Source organism: Lampetra planeri, chromosome 73 (genome assembly GCF_965212315.1).
Source record: "Lampetra planeri chromosome 73, kcLamPlan1.2.h2, whole genome shotgun sequence".
In the NCBI taxonomy this organism is placed as follows: domain Eukaryota; kingdom Metazoa; phylum Chordata; class Hyperoartia; order Petromyzontiformes; family Petromyzontidae; genus Lampetra; species Lampetra planeri.
Genome location: NC_136178.1, coordinates 617,440 through 636,269, shown reverse-complemented (window position 1 = coordinate 636,269; position 18,830 = coordinate 617,440). Strand labels below are relative to the sequence as shown.

The 18,830-nt window shown below is 46.1% G+C and overlaps 1 protein-coding gene across 3 annotated transcripts in view; it reads left to right on the top strand.

Moving 5' to 3' along the window:
- Window positions 1–18,830, top strand: part of LOC144737722 (uncharacterized) — a 36,800-nt gene that overhangs the window by 1,404 nt on the left and 16,566 nt on the right. For 2 of the 3 annotated variants that reach the window (XM_078620573.1, XM_078620574.1), the window contains exons 2-6: window positions 1,827–1,904; window positions 8,278–8,532; window positions 8,885–8,987; window positions 10,649–10,716; window positions 11,388–11,469. In XM_078620573.1, the coding sequence (XP_078476699.1) occupies window positions 8,404–8,532; window positions 8,885–8,987; window positions 10,649–10,716; window positions 11,388–11,459 (372 nt within the window). In that variant the 5' untranslated portion in view covers window positions 1,827–1,904; window positions 8,278–8,403 and the 3' untranslated portion in view covers window positions 11,460–11,469. The remainder of the gene's footprint in view (window positions 1–1,826; window positions 1,905–8,277; window positions 8,533–8,884; window positions 8,988–10,648; window positions 10,717–11,387; window positions 11,470–18,830) is intronic. The other variant, XR_013589060.1, reaches the window with a different exon arrangement.

Genomic DNA, 18,830 nt, shown 5'->3' with positions numbered 1-18,830 from the left:
GGTGGTGGTGATAATGGGTCGTGGTTATGATGGGTGGTCGTGGTGATGATGGGTGGTCATGATGATGGGTGGTGATTATCTTGGGTGGGGATGATGGGTGGTTGTTTGCTATGATGATGGGTGATGATGTTGATGGTTATTGATGGTGATGATGGATGGTGATGATTTGTTGTAATGATGGGTGGTGGTTATGGTTGATGATGATAAGTGGTGATGATGGTTGGTTGATGATGAATGGTGGTGGTGATGTCACTTGCGTTGGACATTGACGTGCAATACCCTGCCTGGCTCGTCAGCAGAATGCAGTCCACCAAAGTATTGATTAACATAAATATCTCCCTTCTGTATGGCATCGAATGTTTTCTCCCACATATAGCATGAACACCAATTGGCTGAAAACATCTCCGTATGTAATAAAGGTCGTGGAAGCGACTTCTGGAATACGGTCTTTATTTGCCTTTCATTACAACACTCCTTCACGCTGCTGACAGCGTGAGAGGGATAGAGAGAGAGACGCGCGCTGCCACGTGGCAGCCTGGACCCCCGCTCTCGCGTGGCCTCTCCCTCCGTTCCAGTTCTGACCACGTGTTGTTTGTCTTCACCCCTATTTAATACCCGGGTCATGTGGTACCTTTCCACCAATCCTGGTTAGCCTCTATGGAATCTTCCAGACTCCATCGTAGGCTCCCGGGACCACGCCCCTGACTCGTCTCCCCATTGGCTGTGGCTAAAGCCAGCAGAACCAATCCTCTTCTTACAGATGTCACCTTCCCATTACGTCTTCCCCCCCATTGGCTATGGACCAGGACCGGCAGAGCCAATCATCGTGACGAGTTGTGATCCGTCAGCGACCCGGATATATCCTCACATTACACGTATATACAGAACTGCATTGCAATTATTGGTGTCCGCTCACCACTTGGCAGCCTTCCATCTTGGTCTGTATTTCCTCAGCGATTGTGAGATGCAATTATTCACGAACGATGCAAGACAAAATTATCGTTAGAACTTAATATTTTAGATCATAGAATTCACCAAATGACCCCAGCTGGTCCACTCAGGACAAAGAGGTGTGAGACTGATGTTTCCAGGTCAACAAAGTCTTACGTTTATCTCCACCTACTGGGAGCTTCTTCAGGAATTGATTTTTTTTCATATTGACACGAGGTACAATCCGAAAACACTTGGAAGAGCGACACAGCATACATGCCAGAACATATGCGATAATGTCATACGTGTTATTTTCAGTATTATGTGTGGTAAATCCGTGTGCCAGACTATGTGAACACCACGGTGGAGACAATTATGAAAAATTCACAGCGATAACCTGACCTGAATGTGAACACACTCTGTGTTAAGGATTAGTGAGAGTTTGACAGATTGCTTGTTAGTGTGACAGAATGCGTGAGAGTGAGTGTGTGACAGTGCTTGACAGTGAGTGAGAATGTGGCAGAGTGAATGAGAGAGAGTGAGTTAGTGAGAGTGATGATGGGTGGGTTTTGGTGGTGATCGTGGTGATGATGAGAAGTGGTGATTATGGGTGGGTGGTGGTGTGTTGTCGTGATGATGATGGCTGTTGATGATGATAGGTGGTGATGACGAAAGGTTGTTGAGGATTTTACTTAAATTTTTCATCCAGTTCATTAATGCTTATTCATGTGCATGTGGTAGGTAATCAGAGTGCCCAGAGAAAGGCCACCTGTGAGAGAGGATGACACAAACACATTCTCTACTGATAGGTCAGCAACCTACTCCACACACTGAAACAAGATTCTCTCTGTTCGATCCACCTACCCTGCCACTATGCCCCCATTGTGAGTTTGCAGGCTCGTCAGAGGCGTCAGTTTGCGGTGGAAGGGGGTCATCGCGTGGCCATGCTGGACGTGTTTGAGGCATTCGTCAAGGTGAGCCCTCACTGCCGCTATTCACAGCATGTTCTCGCCATGGGCCTGTATCCACACTCGGGATACGACGTTTATATGTCATACAAAGAGTGATCGTTGTATGACATTGAAAATAATTTGTCCAGGCTTTGATGAGCTGAATCCAGAGAATATTACATGTCGTATTCTTTTTTACATTTATTGTTGAAAAAAATCTATATCTGCACTGTGCAGAAGTTTATAACAAATTGGAAGAATTTAGAAAAGAAGTCACTTTAAAAAAGAAATGTTACACAGATTCTAGTATTTAAAACAGAATCTGTTTTATCAAATCCTCCATGACCCACAAAATGTATGGGTTTGTGGAAGAGCCATCGCCCACAATTCCTATTGATAGCCATTTAATCTTTAATACGCTAAGCAGGGGCCTTGCGTTATGGGAATGTCGCACGAGTCAACTCGTAATTTCGAAACGTATGCTATTATTTATTTTATTTTTACGTGACTTTTCCGAAAGAACCAAAGGGTAATTCCTGCAGTCACGGAAGCTCCAAATCAAGTTTGAACCACCTCTACGGGGAGGTTTTAAGTTTGTTTTTTCTCTCTCTGTGTCTCTGTGTTGTCTCTCTCTGTTTGTGTGTCTGTTCTTGTGTCTCCGTGTCTGTGTCTTGTCTCTCTGTCAAATTTCACACTTCTAATTTAGCAATCTTAAGAAGAAGGTGATCAACCAGGCTATGCGTTAATTGTGTGTTGACCGACTGTCTGTGTTGCATTGCATTACATTTCCAAATTTTACTAAGTTTGTTTGCTTAAGTGTTCTCTCTCTCTCTCTCTGTGTCCTCGTGTTGTAGTATTTCCTGTAGTCACGAAAGCTCCAAATCTCTAATTGACATGCTAATTTCTCTACCCCCCCCCCCTCTCTCTCTGCCCCCCGTCTCTCTATTTACGGCCTCGACACAGAGAGGTTGTTTCTCTGTGTGCCTATGTGTGTGTCTCTCTGTGTGTCTCTGTGTTATTTCTCTCTGCTTAAGTGTCTGTCTATGTGTCTCCGTGTCTGTGGTTTGTCTCTCTCTCAAATTTATCAATCTTTGGAAAAACGTAATCACCCAGGTAGGGTTTTGACTGTTATGTTAGCGGACTCTCTGTGTTGTATTGCATTATATTTCTAAGTTTACTAGGTTTGTTTTCTCTTTAATTTGTACCTGATGATGATTGCTTGTGTTGCAATCGAACGTCGAATGCTATTATATAATTGATTTTCTTTCTACGTGACTTTACCGAAAGAGCCAAAGAGTAATTCCTGCAGTCAGGAAAGCTCCAAATCAAGTTTGTATTTGAGTATCTTTGACAGTTGATCAATATGGGGTTACCCTTTGGTTCTTTCGGTAAATGTTTCTCCCTCTCTCCCCCCTCCTCCGTTCCGAGCATAGATGGACTCGTCCGTCTGAACAACGCTAGTCGTTGTCTGTGGTGCTAACGTTAAGAAAAGCTGCCACTTTTTTCGACATAGAAGTGTGATGTATAATGACTTATTGTTAGTAGCTCAGCTTATTGGAGAGTATATTGAGTATATTGATTATATTGATGTAAATTTCGATTTAAAGCATTCGTGACTGCAGGGATTCATCTTCTTGGTTCTTTCGGTAAAGTCACGTAGAAGGGAAGTAATAAAATAATAAAAATAAAACATAATAAAATAAAAGAATTCTCACGACGTTTCGGCTACAACGCAAGCAGCCGTCTTCAGGTGAAGAATTAGACACTGCCAAGCTAGGAGTTTATATATAAGCTGGGTTGGAGGTGGAAGAAGAGCGCCTTAACAAAAGAATGTGCATATCAAGAGGAATTTAGCATATTCATGGGAAATGCGTAGGAGGTGGGCGGGGGGGTTTCAAAGTCATAGTATGCGCATGCATTATGCAGGATCAGCAGCACCAAAGGGAGGGTGCAGGGAGTAGCATTAACAAATGAAAGGAATGTTAATAGTATGTAGCTGCAGTTACTAAACAACCACATAGAAAACTAAAGTATAAACTACATAGCATCATCAGTATACTTACTATACTCTAAAATAAGCTGAGTTACTAACAGTAAGTAATACATTACAATTCTACGTCGTAAAAATTATATAATATGCTTCCATCTAAACTTTATTCTCTTACATCACACGAGCATATACCGTACTATATACTGCCATAGATAAACCCAACATTAAATTATATACTGTATCGCTATAAATCACCCTATACCTTATACATTTCAACATAACACTATGTATTATTCTATAGTACGGTGTATGCTCGTGTGATGTAAGAGAATAAAGTTTAGATGGAAGCATATTATATAATTTTTACGACGTAGAATTGTAATGTATTACTTACTGTTAGTAACTCAGCTTATTTTAGAGTATAGTAAGTATACTGATGATGCTATGCAGTTTATACTTTAGTTTTTTATGTGGCTTTTACTTTAGTTTTCTACGTGGTTGTTTAGTAACTGCAGCTACATACTATTAACATTCCTTTCTTTTGTTAATGCTACTCCCTGCACCCTCCCTTTGGTGCTGCTGATCCTGCATAATGCATGGGCATAATATGACTTTGAAACCCCCCCGCCCACCTCCTACGCATTTCCCATGAATATGCTAAATTCCTCTTGATATGCACATTATTTTTGTTAAGGCGCTCTTCTTCCACCTCCAACCCAGCTTATATATAAGCTCCTAGCTGGGCAGTGTCTCATTCTTCACCTGAAGACGGCTGCTTGCATTGTAGCCGAAACGTCGTGAGAATTATTTTATTTTATTATGTTTTATTTTTATTATTTTATTACTTCCCTTCTACGTGACTTTACCGAAAGAACCAAGAAGATATATTGATGTAGTTTATATTTTAGTTTTTTATCGGTTTACTATATGGTAGTCATTACATAGTGTAGTGTATACCCAGTTACTTAATGTTAATAGCTCAGCTTATCAGCTGTACTCATTGATTATATATATCAATATAATCAATGAGTACATTGATTATATTGATGTAATATTTCGATCTAAAGCTTTCGTGACTGCAGGGATTCATATTCTTGGTTCTTTCGGTAAAGTCACGTGAATTTACCGAAAGAACCAAGAATATATTGATGTAGTTTATATTTAGTTTTTTTTTTAACATCGGTTTATTGTATGGTAGTAGGGTTTTGCAGTTCTTTAGAAACTCCTTTTTTTCCACAATGCACTAGCTTGATACGCGGTGGTTTGGCTGCTGCAGTTCTTTATTATAAAAATTTACCTTCCTTAATTACTGCTAATCCTACATAATACACTAGTATAATATGACTTTGAGACCCCCCACCACCTACACATTCCACAAGGAGTGACTAACCCCATATCTGCATTTGTCATCAACAGGCTAAATTCCTCTTGATATGTAAACTCCTTTGTCAAGGCGCTCTCCTCCTCCCACCCAGCTTAAAATATGCTGCCAAGCTTAGCAGTGTTCATTAGGACGCGGTCTTTCTGACAGCTCTGTTCTTCACCTGAGGACGGCTGCTTGCGTTGTGGCCAAAACGTCGTGATAATTTTTATTGTTTTATTTTTATTATTTTATTGTTTCCCTTCTACGTGACTTTACCGAAAGAACCAAGAATATAAATCCCTGCAGTCACGAAAGCTTTAAATCGAAAAATATTTCGGTAAAGTTACATAGAAAGAAAATAATTTAAATAATAGAATACGACGTTTCGATTGCATACAAGCAGTCGTCATCAGGTAGAACTTAGCTAAATTTGAGAGAGAGAGAAAACACAGACACGGGGACACAAACACACAACCAGAAAGAGACAACCTATACACACAGAGACCCAACGTCTCGGTGCCGAGGCCTTAAATTGAGAGAGCGAGAGAGGGGTGGGGGCAGAGAGAGAGGTGGGTCTGCTGGAGCAGAGAAATTACCATGTCAATGAGAAAGCTGTGTGGACAGCCGTGTGGACGGCCAGGGGAGAGAGAGACCCAGCAAGACTGTTACATTTTAAAGAGTTTTGTGGAAATCCACCCCGAAGCGGCCGGGGAAAAGAAAGAGTGAAATTGTACATTTTAGAGAGAGAAATAGACAGTTTTAGAGAACAAACTTAGATTTTTGGAAATGTATTGCAATGCAACACAGAGAGTCGGCTAACACACAGTTAACGCATAGCCTGGTTGATTACGTTCTCCAAAGATTGATAAATTAGAAGTTAAGTATGAAATTTGACAGACAGAGACACACAGAGGGAGATAAAACAAACTTTAATCCTCCCCGTAGAGGTGGTTCAAACTTGATTTGAAGCTTTCGTGACTGCAGGAATTACTCTTTGGTTCTTTCGGTAAAGTCACGTAGAAAGAAAAACAATTATATAATAGAATACGATGTTTTGATTGCAACACAAGCAGTTGTCATCAGGTAGAACTTAGCTAAATTTGAGAGAGACAAAACACAGACACGGGGACAAATTAAAGTAGATTTCTACAATTGTGGAAATGTACATTTAGTAAGTGAGAGGTTGAAAATGTGTGTGAGGGTTTTATATATGAGATTTGCCACAGCCATAAGTGCAAATGCAGGTAACTCGTCTTATGCCATTGGATGACGATGTCTTAATTCTAGATTTTAAGCTTTCGTGACTGCAAGGATTCATACTCTTTTTCGGTAAAGTCACGTAGGTAAAAATAAATAAATAATAAATGATAAAATGATAGAAATAATAATAGAAATAAAATAAGAAATCACGACGTTTCGGGCGCATCACAAGCGTCCGTCATCAGGTGGGACAACCACAGCAAGAAACAAACACTTCAGCAATTGTTTCTAAGAGGATGTCTTAATTTACTCTAGCTTATGCAGTACGTCCAGTTCATATATGGGACTAAATGAAGAGTAGAGATGATGACTTTTTCACGAAAGAAGGTTTGCTGTGTGAAGAGGAAGAAGTGAGTGCAAACTGTGGTGTATTTGGATACATTTTGCTCTGGCGTGTTTTGTCAAAGACATAAAATGATAATTTAATGTGACAATGCCTTGTTTTGTGAACACTTAGATGTATGTATATTATCTTATCTTCTTATATTTATAATAATGGGAGATCGTTCTTTCCATTGTTTTCAACTGAATTAAAGTTTCATCAGAAGTCTTATTTTCTTATTGGGAATTTAGCATAGTTTGATAGGATGGAAATGTAACGTTTCTTACTTGGCGACTACATTTAATTTTTAGCATTCAAGGAGGTTATTTGATGATGTTGCATTATTCCAGGCTATATCTCTAGGTTTTTTTGTTCATCATTTCTAGTTTTTTGTTAAATATTTGGATTGAACCATGGTGGATGGTTACCCTTTATTATTTACTTGTTTAAGGGGGCATGCATGCCAATAATTTTTAGGAATTTGTTCTTAAAATATGTCCGAGCACTTTCAAAAACTGGAATTTTTGTTCACTTCATTGCAGTCAAAATCTAGAGTGTAATGTATAAATTATTTGAGGTCAAAATGTTTAATTTTAGTATTGGAATGATTTAATGAGTTGATTTAGACATTTTGTAAGAAAAATGCCAAAGATAATGGCATGGCCATTGAGATGTTTACCGGAGACTCCCACTTGAAAGTTACTGGGCTAATTTTTTGGAGAATATCAAGCATGGATGAAAAATATTTTTTTTTACCTTTTGGGTCTAGTGGTTGAAGTATGTTTATTTAGATTGTACTGGTTTTTAAAGTTCAATGCATCATGTGGTAGGATTATCAAACAACGATGACGTCATCCTGCACTATTTAAGACCGGAAGCAGGTGAATGGCTTCACTATTCTGGCAAATCGCCCGAAGATGCTGGATGTAATTTACAGCGAAACATCGTACTACTCAAATTGTAAATGTTGTGGATCCACTCTTCAACACACCAGTGCGCTAAAGTTAAATATTTGTCTTTTGTCAACGTGACACATTTTTTACTGATTGGCCGTGTCGGGTGGTGGAGGGTTGCGACATTTATAAATAACGCGATTTAACCCAAAAACCTTTATTATTAAGAAGCTGTCCACTCTACCGGTCCTAAACAGCCGAGTAGCAGCACAAACAGCAGCCAGGGGAGGACCACTCTCGAGTGGGAGCTCATCTCAGGGTCTTGACCGTGATCTGACTGCTGAGCTCGGGTGGGTTGAAGATGCGCATGAGGTGCCCGAGCTGGTGGAGCGGCATGCCGCCCATGCAGCTGCTGCTGGAGAAGGGGACGCGCACCTTGGCCACCAGCTGCTCGGCCTTGCCGCATGTGCGGCCCAACGGCGCCTCCACTCTGAAGCCATTAGTGAGCAGCAGCGGCATGAGCACCTGGGTTCTTGAACCCCATGTTGAACACCCCCCACGCTGGGCAGCGTGGCTCCCTCACGCGCTCTGTCCCAGTTTCTTCTAGGGGGCGGGCAGCGATACGGAGGAAGAGTGGTAGACAGCCGAAGAGGGGAAGAAAGCTGAAGAGTGGCCAATGATGGAAAAGTGGGAGGATGGGGACATGGAGAAGGAAGAATGGGAGGGGATGGAGGAGCTTGAGGTGGTGGTGGATGGAGGAGATGGTGGATAATACAGAGATGGAGGAGCTGGAGGTGGTGGAGGAGGAGCTGGAGGTGCTGCAGGTAGGGGAGCTCACGAATCACTCACCCCTCACTCACCCATCACCCAACCATCACCTGCCCTGACTCACCAGCCAATCAATCAATCAACCATCACTCACCACTCACTCAATAATCATTCATCCATCGCTCACCACTCGCCCACCACTCAACCATCAGCCACCCTTCAACCATCACCCAACAGTCACTCACCCATCACTCACCAATCACTCAAACATGACTCACCCCTTAACCCTCACTCACTACTTGCTTAACCATCACGCACTCACCAATCACTCAAGCATCACCCACCCCTCACTCACCCATCACTCACCACTCACTCACCTTCCCCCTTTTGTCTCTGTGTTTGGAGCAGCCCCACCCAAAGCAGCTGTTGGGAGAGCTGAGCAGGGAGGTGACCCGGACTGCTACCATCAACCGTCCAGTGCGCACGCCCCTCGTCAGCAAATCACCTGAAGGTGATCTCGCCAATTACTATTAATTATAAAAAAAAATATTATCAACACGAATAATTTAGCACATTTGGCATTCACGCCCCCTCTTCTTCCATTCTGGGGATCTTTGTCTTTGTCCTAGTTGAGTGATTTCTGGTGTAACTTTTTATATTTGGGCCAAACCTAGACCGTGACGAGTGACGTCGCGGGATCTTTAACGTCCACATCCAAGTGAGCGGCGTAGGCTATTTTGCGACCGTGTGTGGAGTATTATCGGCCAAACGTCAAATTGCTACAAAGGTCACCTGGAAAGTGACTCGGCAGTCGGGGTCCCACACAGGAACATCGCCCCCCCTCTCCACCATTCCCTGCCGCGAAAGCATGGACAGGAGCCTCGTGAGACATGTTGAGGCTTTCTTGGGTAAACAAGCATCATCATTAACAATACAGTAGAACCTCTCTTAACTACCACCCCGGTTATTGACTAATCGCTCAACAACAAGCCTTCATAAAGTATAGTAGTTTAAGGTAGTGTATAGTGTAGTGTATAGTAGTTTCGTATTTAGTAGTGGTATATAGTAGTCTTGTGTATAGTCGTGTATAGTGTAGTGTAGAGTACAACTCCTCTTAACGACCATCCCTGTTAACAACAAATCGCTTAACGACCGACCTCCATAGCTCCCAATGTGTTCGCTTACCGACCATTCTCCTGTTAACGATGGGCTGTTGTAGGTGTCGTGACATCGGGGATGTCACTGTATGGTGCTGGCCCGGAAGGGCCGTGGCGTGCGATGCATTGTCATCGTGTCCACCCCGTGGTGGGTGTAGTACCAGCCCTAGTGGAGCTTGGTGAGCGCTGGGATAGCGCAGGCACCACGCATAGCGTGCAGTGCAGTCTCCCACGAGGGGGAGCGGGAGAGTGTCAGCCCAAGGACAGGGTTGCCTCGGGCCATGACACTCTGGTTGACCCTGCAGACACATGATTTAGAGTGTCCACAGAGAGGCCCCTAAGTGGGGGGACTAAGGGGTGTATATGTGTCCGGGGAGAGCTCTTGAGCTAAAAGGCTCCAAAAGGCGGACTGGGCCAGGGGCGGAGTGGCCCCGACCTGTGGGGGGATATAAGGCGGGTCCCTGAGAGAGACCGGGGTCGCTGCATTCTACAAGCTGATAGTCCACGTCCACCAGCTGATACTCCACGTCCTCCAGCTGAAGCTCCACGTCCACCAGCTGAAGCTTTACATCTCAAGCTGGAAGCTCTACGTCTTACGAGGCAAACACGTGGTCGCGGACCCGAGTGAGGCCCGACCCTTTCTAGCAGTAACTCCTATGCATAGTGTTGTTAGCTGGGTGGTCACCACCCTAGGCTGTTTCTGGTGAAGGGGCAGTTACCCCTTTGTGTTACGTGTTACAAATAAAGTGTTGCCTCTAAAAGGAACAACGTCTGCGACTCAGTTGGGCTCACTACATAGGTACAGTAAATATTAATGTATGCGTTGATTAACCGTGTTTCTTTTGATATTATGTGTTTATAATGTTGTTAGTACCTTCGTGTATTAATATACATTGAACGTGTATTTTCTATGCTCGCTTAACGACCAAATCACTTAATGACCAGTTTTATGGAACCAATTAACATCATTAAGAGTTCAACTGTACAATACTGCTGCTGTTGTTCTTGTCTGCAGGCATCTTGCAACTCTACGGTCACCTACTAAGTAACGGCCAGATAAAGGAGGTCCTGTCCACACATGAGGTTTGGTATTTTGGGATACACAATCAAGCAGTGGGCACCAAGAACTTATATAGCTATCACGTGATAGATGACCATTATAATTTGTTAAGAGTTCGGAGAATCCGGAGGATACCCATGCAAAACTAGGGGGAGAACATACAAACTCCACATACTCACTCACACTCGCACAATACAAAGATAAAGACAAATATCGTCCTTATAGTCTTTACAGGCTGTTGGGGCAAGTACTGTTAGTGAGCACCTATGAAGGCCCACACGGCTTATGCAGGTGGTGTGGCCAGCAGCACATGCCAGCTGCCTTTGTCTCCCCAGTGTTGATGTTTACACCCTGCTCCAGATATTCATTTATGGTTGAGCTGACCTAGGGGGTGCCCAGGACTGGTTCAGGTATTCGCCACATTGGACACCTTTTAAATGATCCATCCTCTGCTTCCCGAAATTTGTATTATCGTAACCTCTAAGCGTGAACGACTTCTGCCGCTCTTCATCTAGGGTAACCTGCATCTCTGGAACCGCGTGCGGCTCTTTAAGGACTGCTTAGTAACGTTATTTATTCAGGACCACCATCTCGTATTCACCACACAGTGCATTACGGCTCTTGAAAAATGTAGTTTTTTTCCCGAATAAAAAAAAAATTATCTTGTTATTTTCGTTATCGACCCCTGGTCTAGGGCAACATCTTGGTCAAGGACTCCGTGGCTGGGACCGTGCGGGTAACGGACTTTGGTTGCAGCTTCCATTAGACTTCTCAGAGTAAGTGACCTCAACTGCATGCATTAGTATGTGTGTCGGTGTGCGAGCGGTGGTGTAGCGGTTCGCGTGCTGCGCTACGAACCTGGTGACCCGAGTTCAATTTCCGCTCATGAGCAACACCAGCCGGGAGCCGTTCCCTGTTCATCTTGGGGTGCGACAGGCATCTCATCTGGCTCCTACATTATTTACATCATCTTCGACCATATAGTTCGAGAAGCCTTCCATGGATGTACCTGTGGAATTTTAATTTGGTACAGATACAATGGTAGGCTGATCCTCCTGGTTTACCATGTTATGCACAGTGATTACCTGGTGGTTGATGCATACTGATGAGTTGGAGGTTCTGCTGCTGACCCTGCAGCATGCCACTAACAGATAGACCTTACCATCAGCACCACCAAATTAAGCACCTGCTCCAGTATTTTGTATAATCCAATACTCCACTGAGTCAACTTCCCATCGTGATGGTGCAGTTGTGGAGAGAGTGGAGAAATGTGCTTATGACCAAATCCAGTTGGGCAGCGGAGGTCTTCCTCCGAATCAGTCGAGCGGCATTATCTTTTGATCAGCTGCTTAACGCTGTGTGGAGCTACCTGGTCTGTTACTCCACACGAAGATCCTGGTATTTTCGGCAACAGTCTTGCCCTCCCTTCTCTTTGCTTGCGGAATGTGGACCCCTCTCATAGAATATCTTCACTGGTTCGAAATTATCAGGATGGCCTGCCTATGATCCATATTGTGTTTAACCAGGCTGGATTGTGCGAGGAGCACACAAATCCTTGAAAGATCTGGACACATTCCCATCAGTGAACTCCCCCAATGGGCAATGCTGCATTGGCTGTGTCATGTAGCCCACATGCCCAGCCACTGCATGTGTAGTGTGGGTTTTCATGAAAGTGGAGACGGACGGTTAGAGGCAACACGTTTATTAACAATTGCTACGATACAGCACGTAGCGAACCCTAACACTTGAAGGGGTAATGGCCCCTTCACCCGCTGCCTAAGGAGGTACCGCCTTCGGACTGGCGTGCCCTACTTTTGGGACTACAGTCTCTGGGTCCTCCGGCTAAGGGTGACCTAGGGGAGGCTATTCTGACCTCACCCAGCCAAGGTACAGGTCCCGACCACAGGGCCGCTCGGTCCCGGCCCTTACAAGGACGTTGGGCCCCGAGGGTTCCAGGGTTGCATCACTGGCCCACTCAGACCCGGCCCTTACAAGGACGACGGGTCAGAAGACTCCCAGGGTCTTGGCTAGCTGGTCTTCAGTCTTCAACTGGCTTGACCCTTCCAGAGGTCCGGCTTTTATACAGCTCCGGAAGCGTGCCCATCCTCGGCCACGCCTCCCTTCTATAAAGTTCCAAGGGGGGTCCCGGGGGATCCCAGCACACCCCGCAGCCCCCTTGCCTCAGAGCTGGGGAATCTTGCAGCCGCTATGGTGGTAGTGGTGGTGGTGGTAGTGGTGGTGGTATTGCCCCTGGTGGACCCTGTCTGCAACTGCAGGTAAGTAGCGCGACCCATTTAGTATATATATAGCCCTATGTAAATAATAATAATTGTTCAATTTGTAACACGCGCAAATTTGCAGAAGTAGTGGCCGCAACTCAGAGGCGCGGAGCCAAGCTCAGAGTCGCTCAAAAGCATGATTGTAGAGGTGAGTTTTTAAGTCTCTCTTGAAGGAGGCGATTGAGGTGATGCTGCGAATGTGCAGAGGGATATCGTTCCAGACTGTTGAGGCTGCCACCGAGAAGCGGCGCATAGACATGACCATCCTGGATCTTGGTATCAAGAGGAGGTCGTGAGTCGCGCTGCGCAGGCATCTGCCGTGTGCTGAGCTGCAAGTTGTCAATAATGAAAAAAGGTACTGCGGGCAGGCGGATATGAAGGCATTGTGGCAGAGGCAGGCGGTCTTGTATGTGACGCTACTGGCGATGGGTAGCCAGTTGAGAGCACGGAGACAAGCTAGTGAGTCGAGACGGGGATGAGTGTGGGCAATGACGACGCGTGATAGGTTAATTTGTAGTCTTTGAAGTTTCTTTAGGTTGCCAGCGGATTCCGGACTAGGACGGAGTTGCAATAGTCAAGGCGAGACCCAACTATGCAACATGCCAATGTGTTGGCAATTTCAGTAGAGATGAGAGGACGTATGTGTCTGAGAGCCTTCAGGTGAAAGTTACATGAGCTATGATATTGTTGGTTTGACGGTCGAAGGATAAAGTTGAATCTAGGATGACACCGAGGTAGCTGAAGCGGTCGGTGAACTTGATGCTGTGACCGAAGATGTGTATGTGTGTGGGGAGTGCTGCTGAATTGAGACGTTGCTTGGTACCTAACATAATGGCCACAGACTTTTTCGGATTAAGGGCTAGGTTGTGTGCAGTGAACCATTGTTGCACGGCGGTGGTACATTCCGAGAGCCTCTCGAATCCAGATGCATTGCTAGAATCGATGGCGGTGAATAGAATCGTGTCATCCGCGTATGAGTGATGCTTAACACCGAAGCTTGCGATGAGCTGGCCGATCGGGGAAGTGTAGGCTGTGAAGAGCAGGGGACCTAGTACAGAGCCCTGGGGATCCCCGCATAATGCTATTGTTTCAGGCGATGTGGACATGCCCACCCTGACTGAAGATTGCCGGTCAGAAAGGTACGAAACTATCCACTTGAGTGCTGAGCCGCATATACCAAAGTCGGATTTCAGGAGGGAAGTAAGGAGCGAATGGTTGATGGTGTCGAAGGCTGACGAAATGTCCAGACTTACAAGTGCAACAGTTGAGCCGGAATTAATGATCGTTAAAATGTCATCGAGCACTCTAGTGAGTGCTGTTTCTGTGGAATAGTTTTGACGATAAGCTGACTGGAAGCAGCAGTCGTTTGCGGAGGAGGTGATGTGTGGTTTTAGCTGGGCGAGGGCTAGTCGTTCAAGGAGTTTAAAGAGGTTCGAGAGGTTAGTGATGGGACGATAACTAGATGGGTCATCCGGGTCTAGACTTGGTTTCTTTAACAAGGGAGAAACCAGGCCAGGTTTGAGGTTGGACGGAAAACACCCCGAAGAGAAGGAGGCATTTGCGATGTTCTTGATCATGATGGCGAGTTCCGGAGCACATTGCTTGAACAAGGAACCTGGGAGCACGTCGAGTGGAGATGACTTCAAATGAAGTGATTCAATTAAAGAGAAAACGTCTTTTGTAGACACCGGCTTTAGTGTAATAGAAGAGTGTCTGGGTTAGTGGTTACAATTTTAGGTTCCATGAGCGGGGTACAATGGTGCGATGTGTCGGTAGACGTGCACGAGTTTGCGACAGTGATTAGCTTGTTGGTGAAGTAAGTATTAAAAGAGGTGGCAAGTTTCATTGAGGCAAGGGGATCGCTAAGGTGAGGGACCATGATGCTACCAGGATGTAGAAGATCTTTGAGGTTTTTCCATAGAATGCACGGTTTTCCGGTTGCTTTTTTGATGCGTTCCTCAATGTAGGAGGAACGTGAGACTAGGATCAGTTTGTTAGTTTTCCTGCAGGCGACTCTGTAAGCAAGTCGATCAGCAGGTAGACCACTGCGGGATGCGATACTTTCAAGGCGCCTCCTGGTTCGCTTAGCAATGATGGCATCTCTTGAGAGCCAGTGAGTGTCGTGGGAAGACTGCCTAGCGGTTCGTGATTTTAATGGAGCTAGTTTGTCCAGCGCTGCCCTCATGTCAGCTTCTAGTTGGAGAGCGCAGACGGTTGGATCCGATGATGGGGATAACATTGAAAGCGAATTTGCAAGGAGGTGATGAAAAGCAGAAAACTCGATACCCTTAAAATTACGCAAGTTGCGGGTGAATTTGATGGTGATTGGCTTGGGAAATTGGAGGGAAGAAAGTATGAGGCGGTGGTCGGAGTAACCAGTTTGGAAAACTCCCAGTGCAGTGATGCGTCGGTGCTGGTCAGGTTCCAGAACCAGGTCGAGCATGCTCTCAACGTTTGTTGACGAAGCTCTGGTGGGGCCTGAGTTTGTGATGACCAGGTTATGGCAGGCCAAAGTTGACTCAAGGTGACTATCGATGGAGGCTGGGGTATTGCCGGGGCAATTAAAGTCACCTGTAAGCACGAGCCTGTGAGATGGGTTAGGAATCAGATATAGGAATTCCGAAAGCTCATTTAAGAAGGTGTTGATGCTGCCATCTGGAGGGCGATAGATGGAAATAATGGAAAAGCACTCGTTGTTAGTAGTAAGGGATACGGACTGGACCTCGAAGGTGGCGGGAGCCATTGGTAGATAGAGCTCTTTAATTTTCAAGTGAGCATTGTAAACAACCGCTAAGCCACCACCCCGCTGGTTAGTTGCGCGAGGTTTATGAAGAACCTTGTATCCTGGGGGCGCAACTTCCAGAGAGATGGCTGGCGGGGAGTCTTGCCTGCACCAGGTCTCAGTGATGAGCAAAAGGTCGATGTGGTGGTCCGAGATGGTGTCGTGAATCAGGGCTGATTTATTGGTGATGGAGCGTGCGTTGAGTAGGCCGAGGCGGATGTGTGAAGGTAGATGTGAAGATCCGTGCAGGTGAGGCGTCGAGGGAATAGAGGAGTTGGCTGGTTCGAGGTCGACCTGTGAACGGTGGCCCCTACCACCTCTGCAACCACGGTGCCGATGCAGTCTCCGACGTTGACCTCGGAGAAGCCCAAGGACAGAGAGCGTCCTCAGGAGCGCGGGTTCCAGGTGCAGATGATGAAGAGATGGCGCATGTCGTAGCCCTATTATATCAGCCCGTGCTGCACCGATGGTGCTGATGAAGGGGCCCGGATTCGGGTGGACTCCAATCAGCGGCTCTGCTGCCCTGAGCAGCAAGTCGAGGTGGCGTTGTCCAAGCTCCACGCTGTCAGCAAGCACTTCCCCGTACGTAGCGGATGGAAACACGCCTGTGTAAACACTCGTTGAGCGCGTACACGGGCGTACAGAACCACGCAGGCGGGGCGTACAATGGAGCAGCCAGAAGAACACGAGGTCCAGTGGATTAGCTGACCACGCGCTGTGCTCCAGCTCGCAGGTGATGCAGCAGGATGGACGAACCTCGCAGAGCTCCCGTTCACTGGTGGTGCTGGGCAGCAGGCAAGCCAACTCTCTCGTGTTGAGGAGATGACAGTCTGCTTCGCGTTCCCACTCGCTGATGGTGGTGAACATTGGACGGAGCACGTAGATCTCCCACTTGCTGGCGATGCTGGGGCACGCCAAGCTCACACTCGCTGATAGAGGAGGAAGAGGTGCCTTGTGAGGACGTTGCTGGCAAGAACCGTACCCGGGGCGGCTGTTAAGCCGCGCTGCATGAACAATACAGCCAGCGTCCTCCAGCTTCGTGAGTCGAAGCAGCAGGCCTCGTTTACTCGCACTGCCCAACAGCTGTGCGATGCGGCAGTTAAGGCGGGTTGTGTGACACTGCAGTAAACGGCATTTGTCAGCTGTTGTAGCGCCGCGAGGCGTGTGCAGTGAACACGGAGGCGGGCGGGTTTGGGTGCAGGGATCTCCTGCCACCCAAAACTCGGGCGACGCCAAAGTAATAATGAAAATAATGAAAATAAATTATATGAAAAATGTAATGGAAGATGAAAGTAAGAAGAGCGGTGGTGAGTGAAGAAGGACGTGGGTAAGGTACGAGGTGTGGTTACGGTTGATAAACCGTGAGAGCGATCCGGGACTGCAGCCAGCTGCAGTTTCTGTTTCGCCGGATAGAGAGGGCTAAACAGACGCGGCACGGCCTGGAGAAGAGATGGACTGTTGCAATATGGGAAGGATGTGGAGCTGAGTGGACTTGCTCAAGACTCGCGATGTCATGAAGAACGCTATTGGGCAGTTGGAGGCAGTTACCTTCCAACAACAGAGGGCAGAAGAGCGACGCTCACGACAATGAGCAGAGTGTCAAGTCACTAAAATGCAGCAAGTTGGCAGAGTAAGGGGGCACAGATGCCCCCTCAGTCAGCCAACCCAACACCATGGTGGCGAGATTTTAACTACCTCCCCTGGTATACAGGAGGTTATGAGTACGATCCCGATTCTGACGCCTGTATATTTGGAGTTTGCATTCCTTTCTCTCCGTGGTCACATGGATTTTTCTCTGGGTCCTCTGGTTTTTCCCTCTAAATTTAGAAACATGCTTTTAGTGTATTTGGCACATGATAAGCAAATTCGCTGAGCTATCATTTGTAGCCAGATCGCTTCTGAAAAATAGCTAAATAGCTCAGTGGGCCTTACCTGGTCAAATAAAAAAAAAAGTCTTCTGTCCTCTGACCTGTCAGCAAGCCTTCGGCACTTCACGTGGTCTCGGTGTGCACCTGGCCTGGCACAAGCACCTTGGTGATGTCACCGCCACTTAGTGACGAATGGCAGCTGTTGTTGCTGTGTGTGAGTGTGTGTGTGTATACAAGCATGTGTGTGGGGAGCGGTAGTGTAGCAGTCATTGCGCTGCGCTTTGAAACCATTATCCTCCGTTCGATTTCCGCTCACGTTCAACACCAGTGACGTTTATCGGAACCGGTGATGGGCCTCCCACTCGCTCCACTCAGCTTTAAATGAGTACCTGATGTGATGCATTAACATTCCCACGGATGCGGTCCGAGACATGTCGTTTGTCTCGGACCGCATCCGTGAACATAGAGCAGACTTGAAACACGGTAGGACAAACACCTCAGCCGTGGCAGATCACTGTTACAATTCAGTGGGCTCACATGACATTGACTTCTCCGAGACAGAGGTTTTCTGCAAGCCATCTGGCTACCATGAGAGATTCGTTCATGAGGCGATCCACATATACAAACACAGAGACAATTTCAACCGAGAAGATGGATTCTGGCTCAGCAATCATTGGAAGGACGTAATAAACCATTTCGGATCTTAACTGATTGTTGTTCACGTTTACGGTGACTTTCAGACCGCAGTCCACTCACTGGCATTGACTGTGTATCTTGTGTTCTCCACAGGGAATGCATTATTTGCTCCGCTGCGGGTCTCCTGCCACCGCTCTCATTGACATGTTTCATTACTTCTACATACTATTAACATTCCCTCCCTTTGTTAATGCTACCCCCTACCCCCTCCCTTTGATGCTGCTAATCCTGCATAATGCATGGGCATAATATGACTTTGAAACCCCCCCCCCGCCCACCTCCTACGTATTTCCCATGAATATGCTAAATTCCTCTTGATATGCACATTCTTTTGTTAAGGCGCTCTTCTTCCACCTCCAACCCAGCTTATATATAAGCTCCAAGCTTGGCAGTGTCTCATTCTTCACCTGAAGACGGCTGCTTGCGTTGTAGCCGAAATGTCGTGAGAATAATTTTATTATGTTTTATTTTTATTATTTTATTACTTCCCTTCTATGTGACTTTACCGAAAG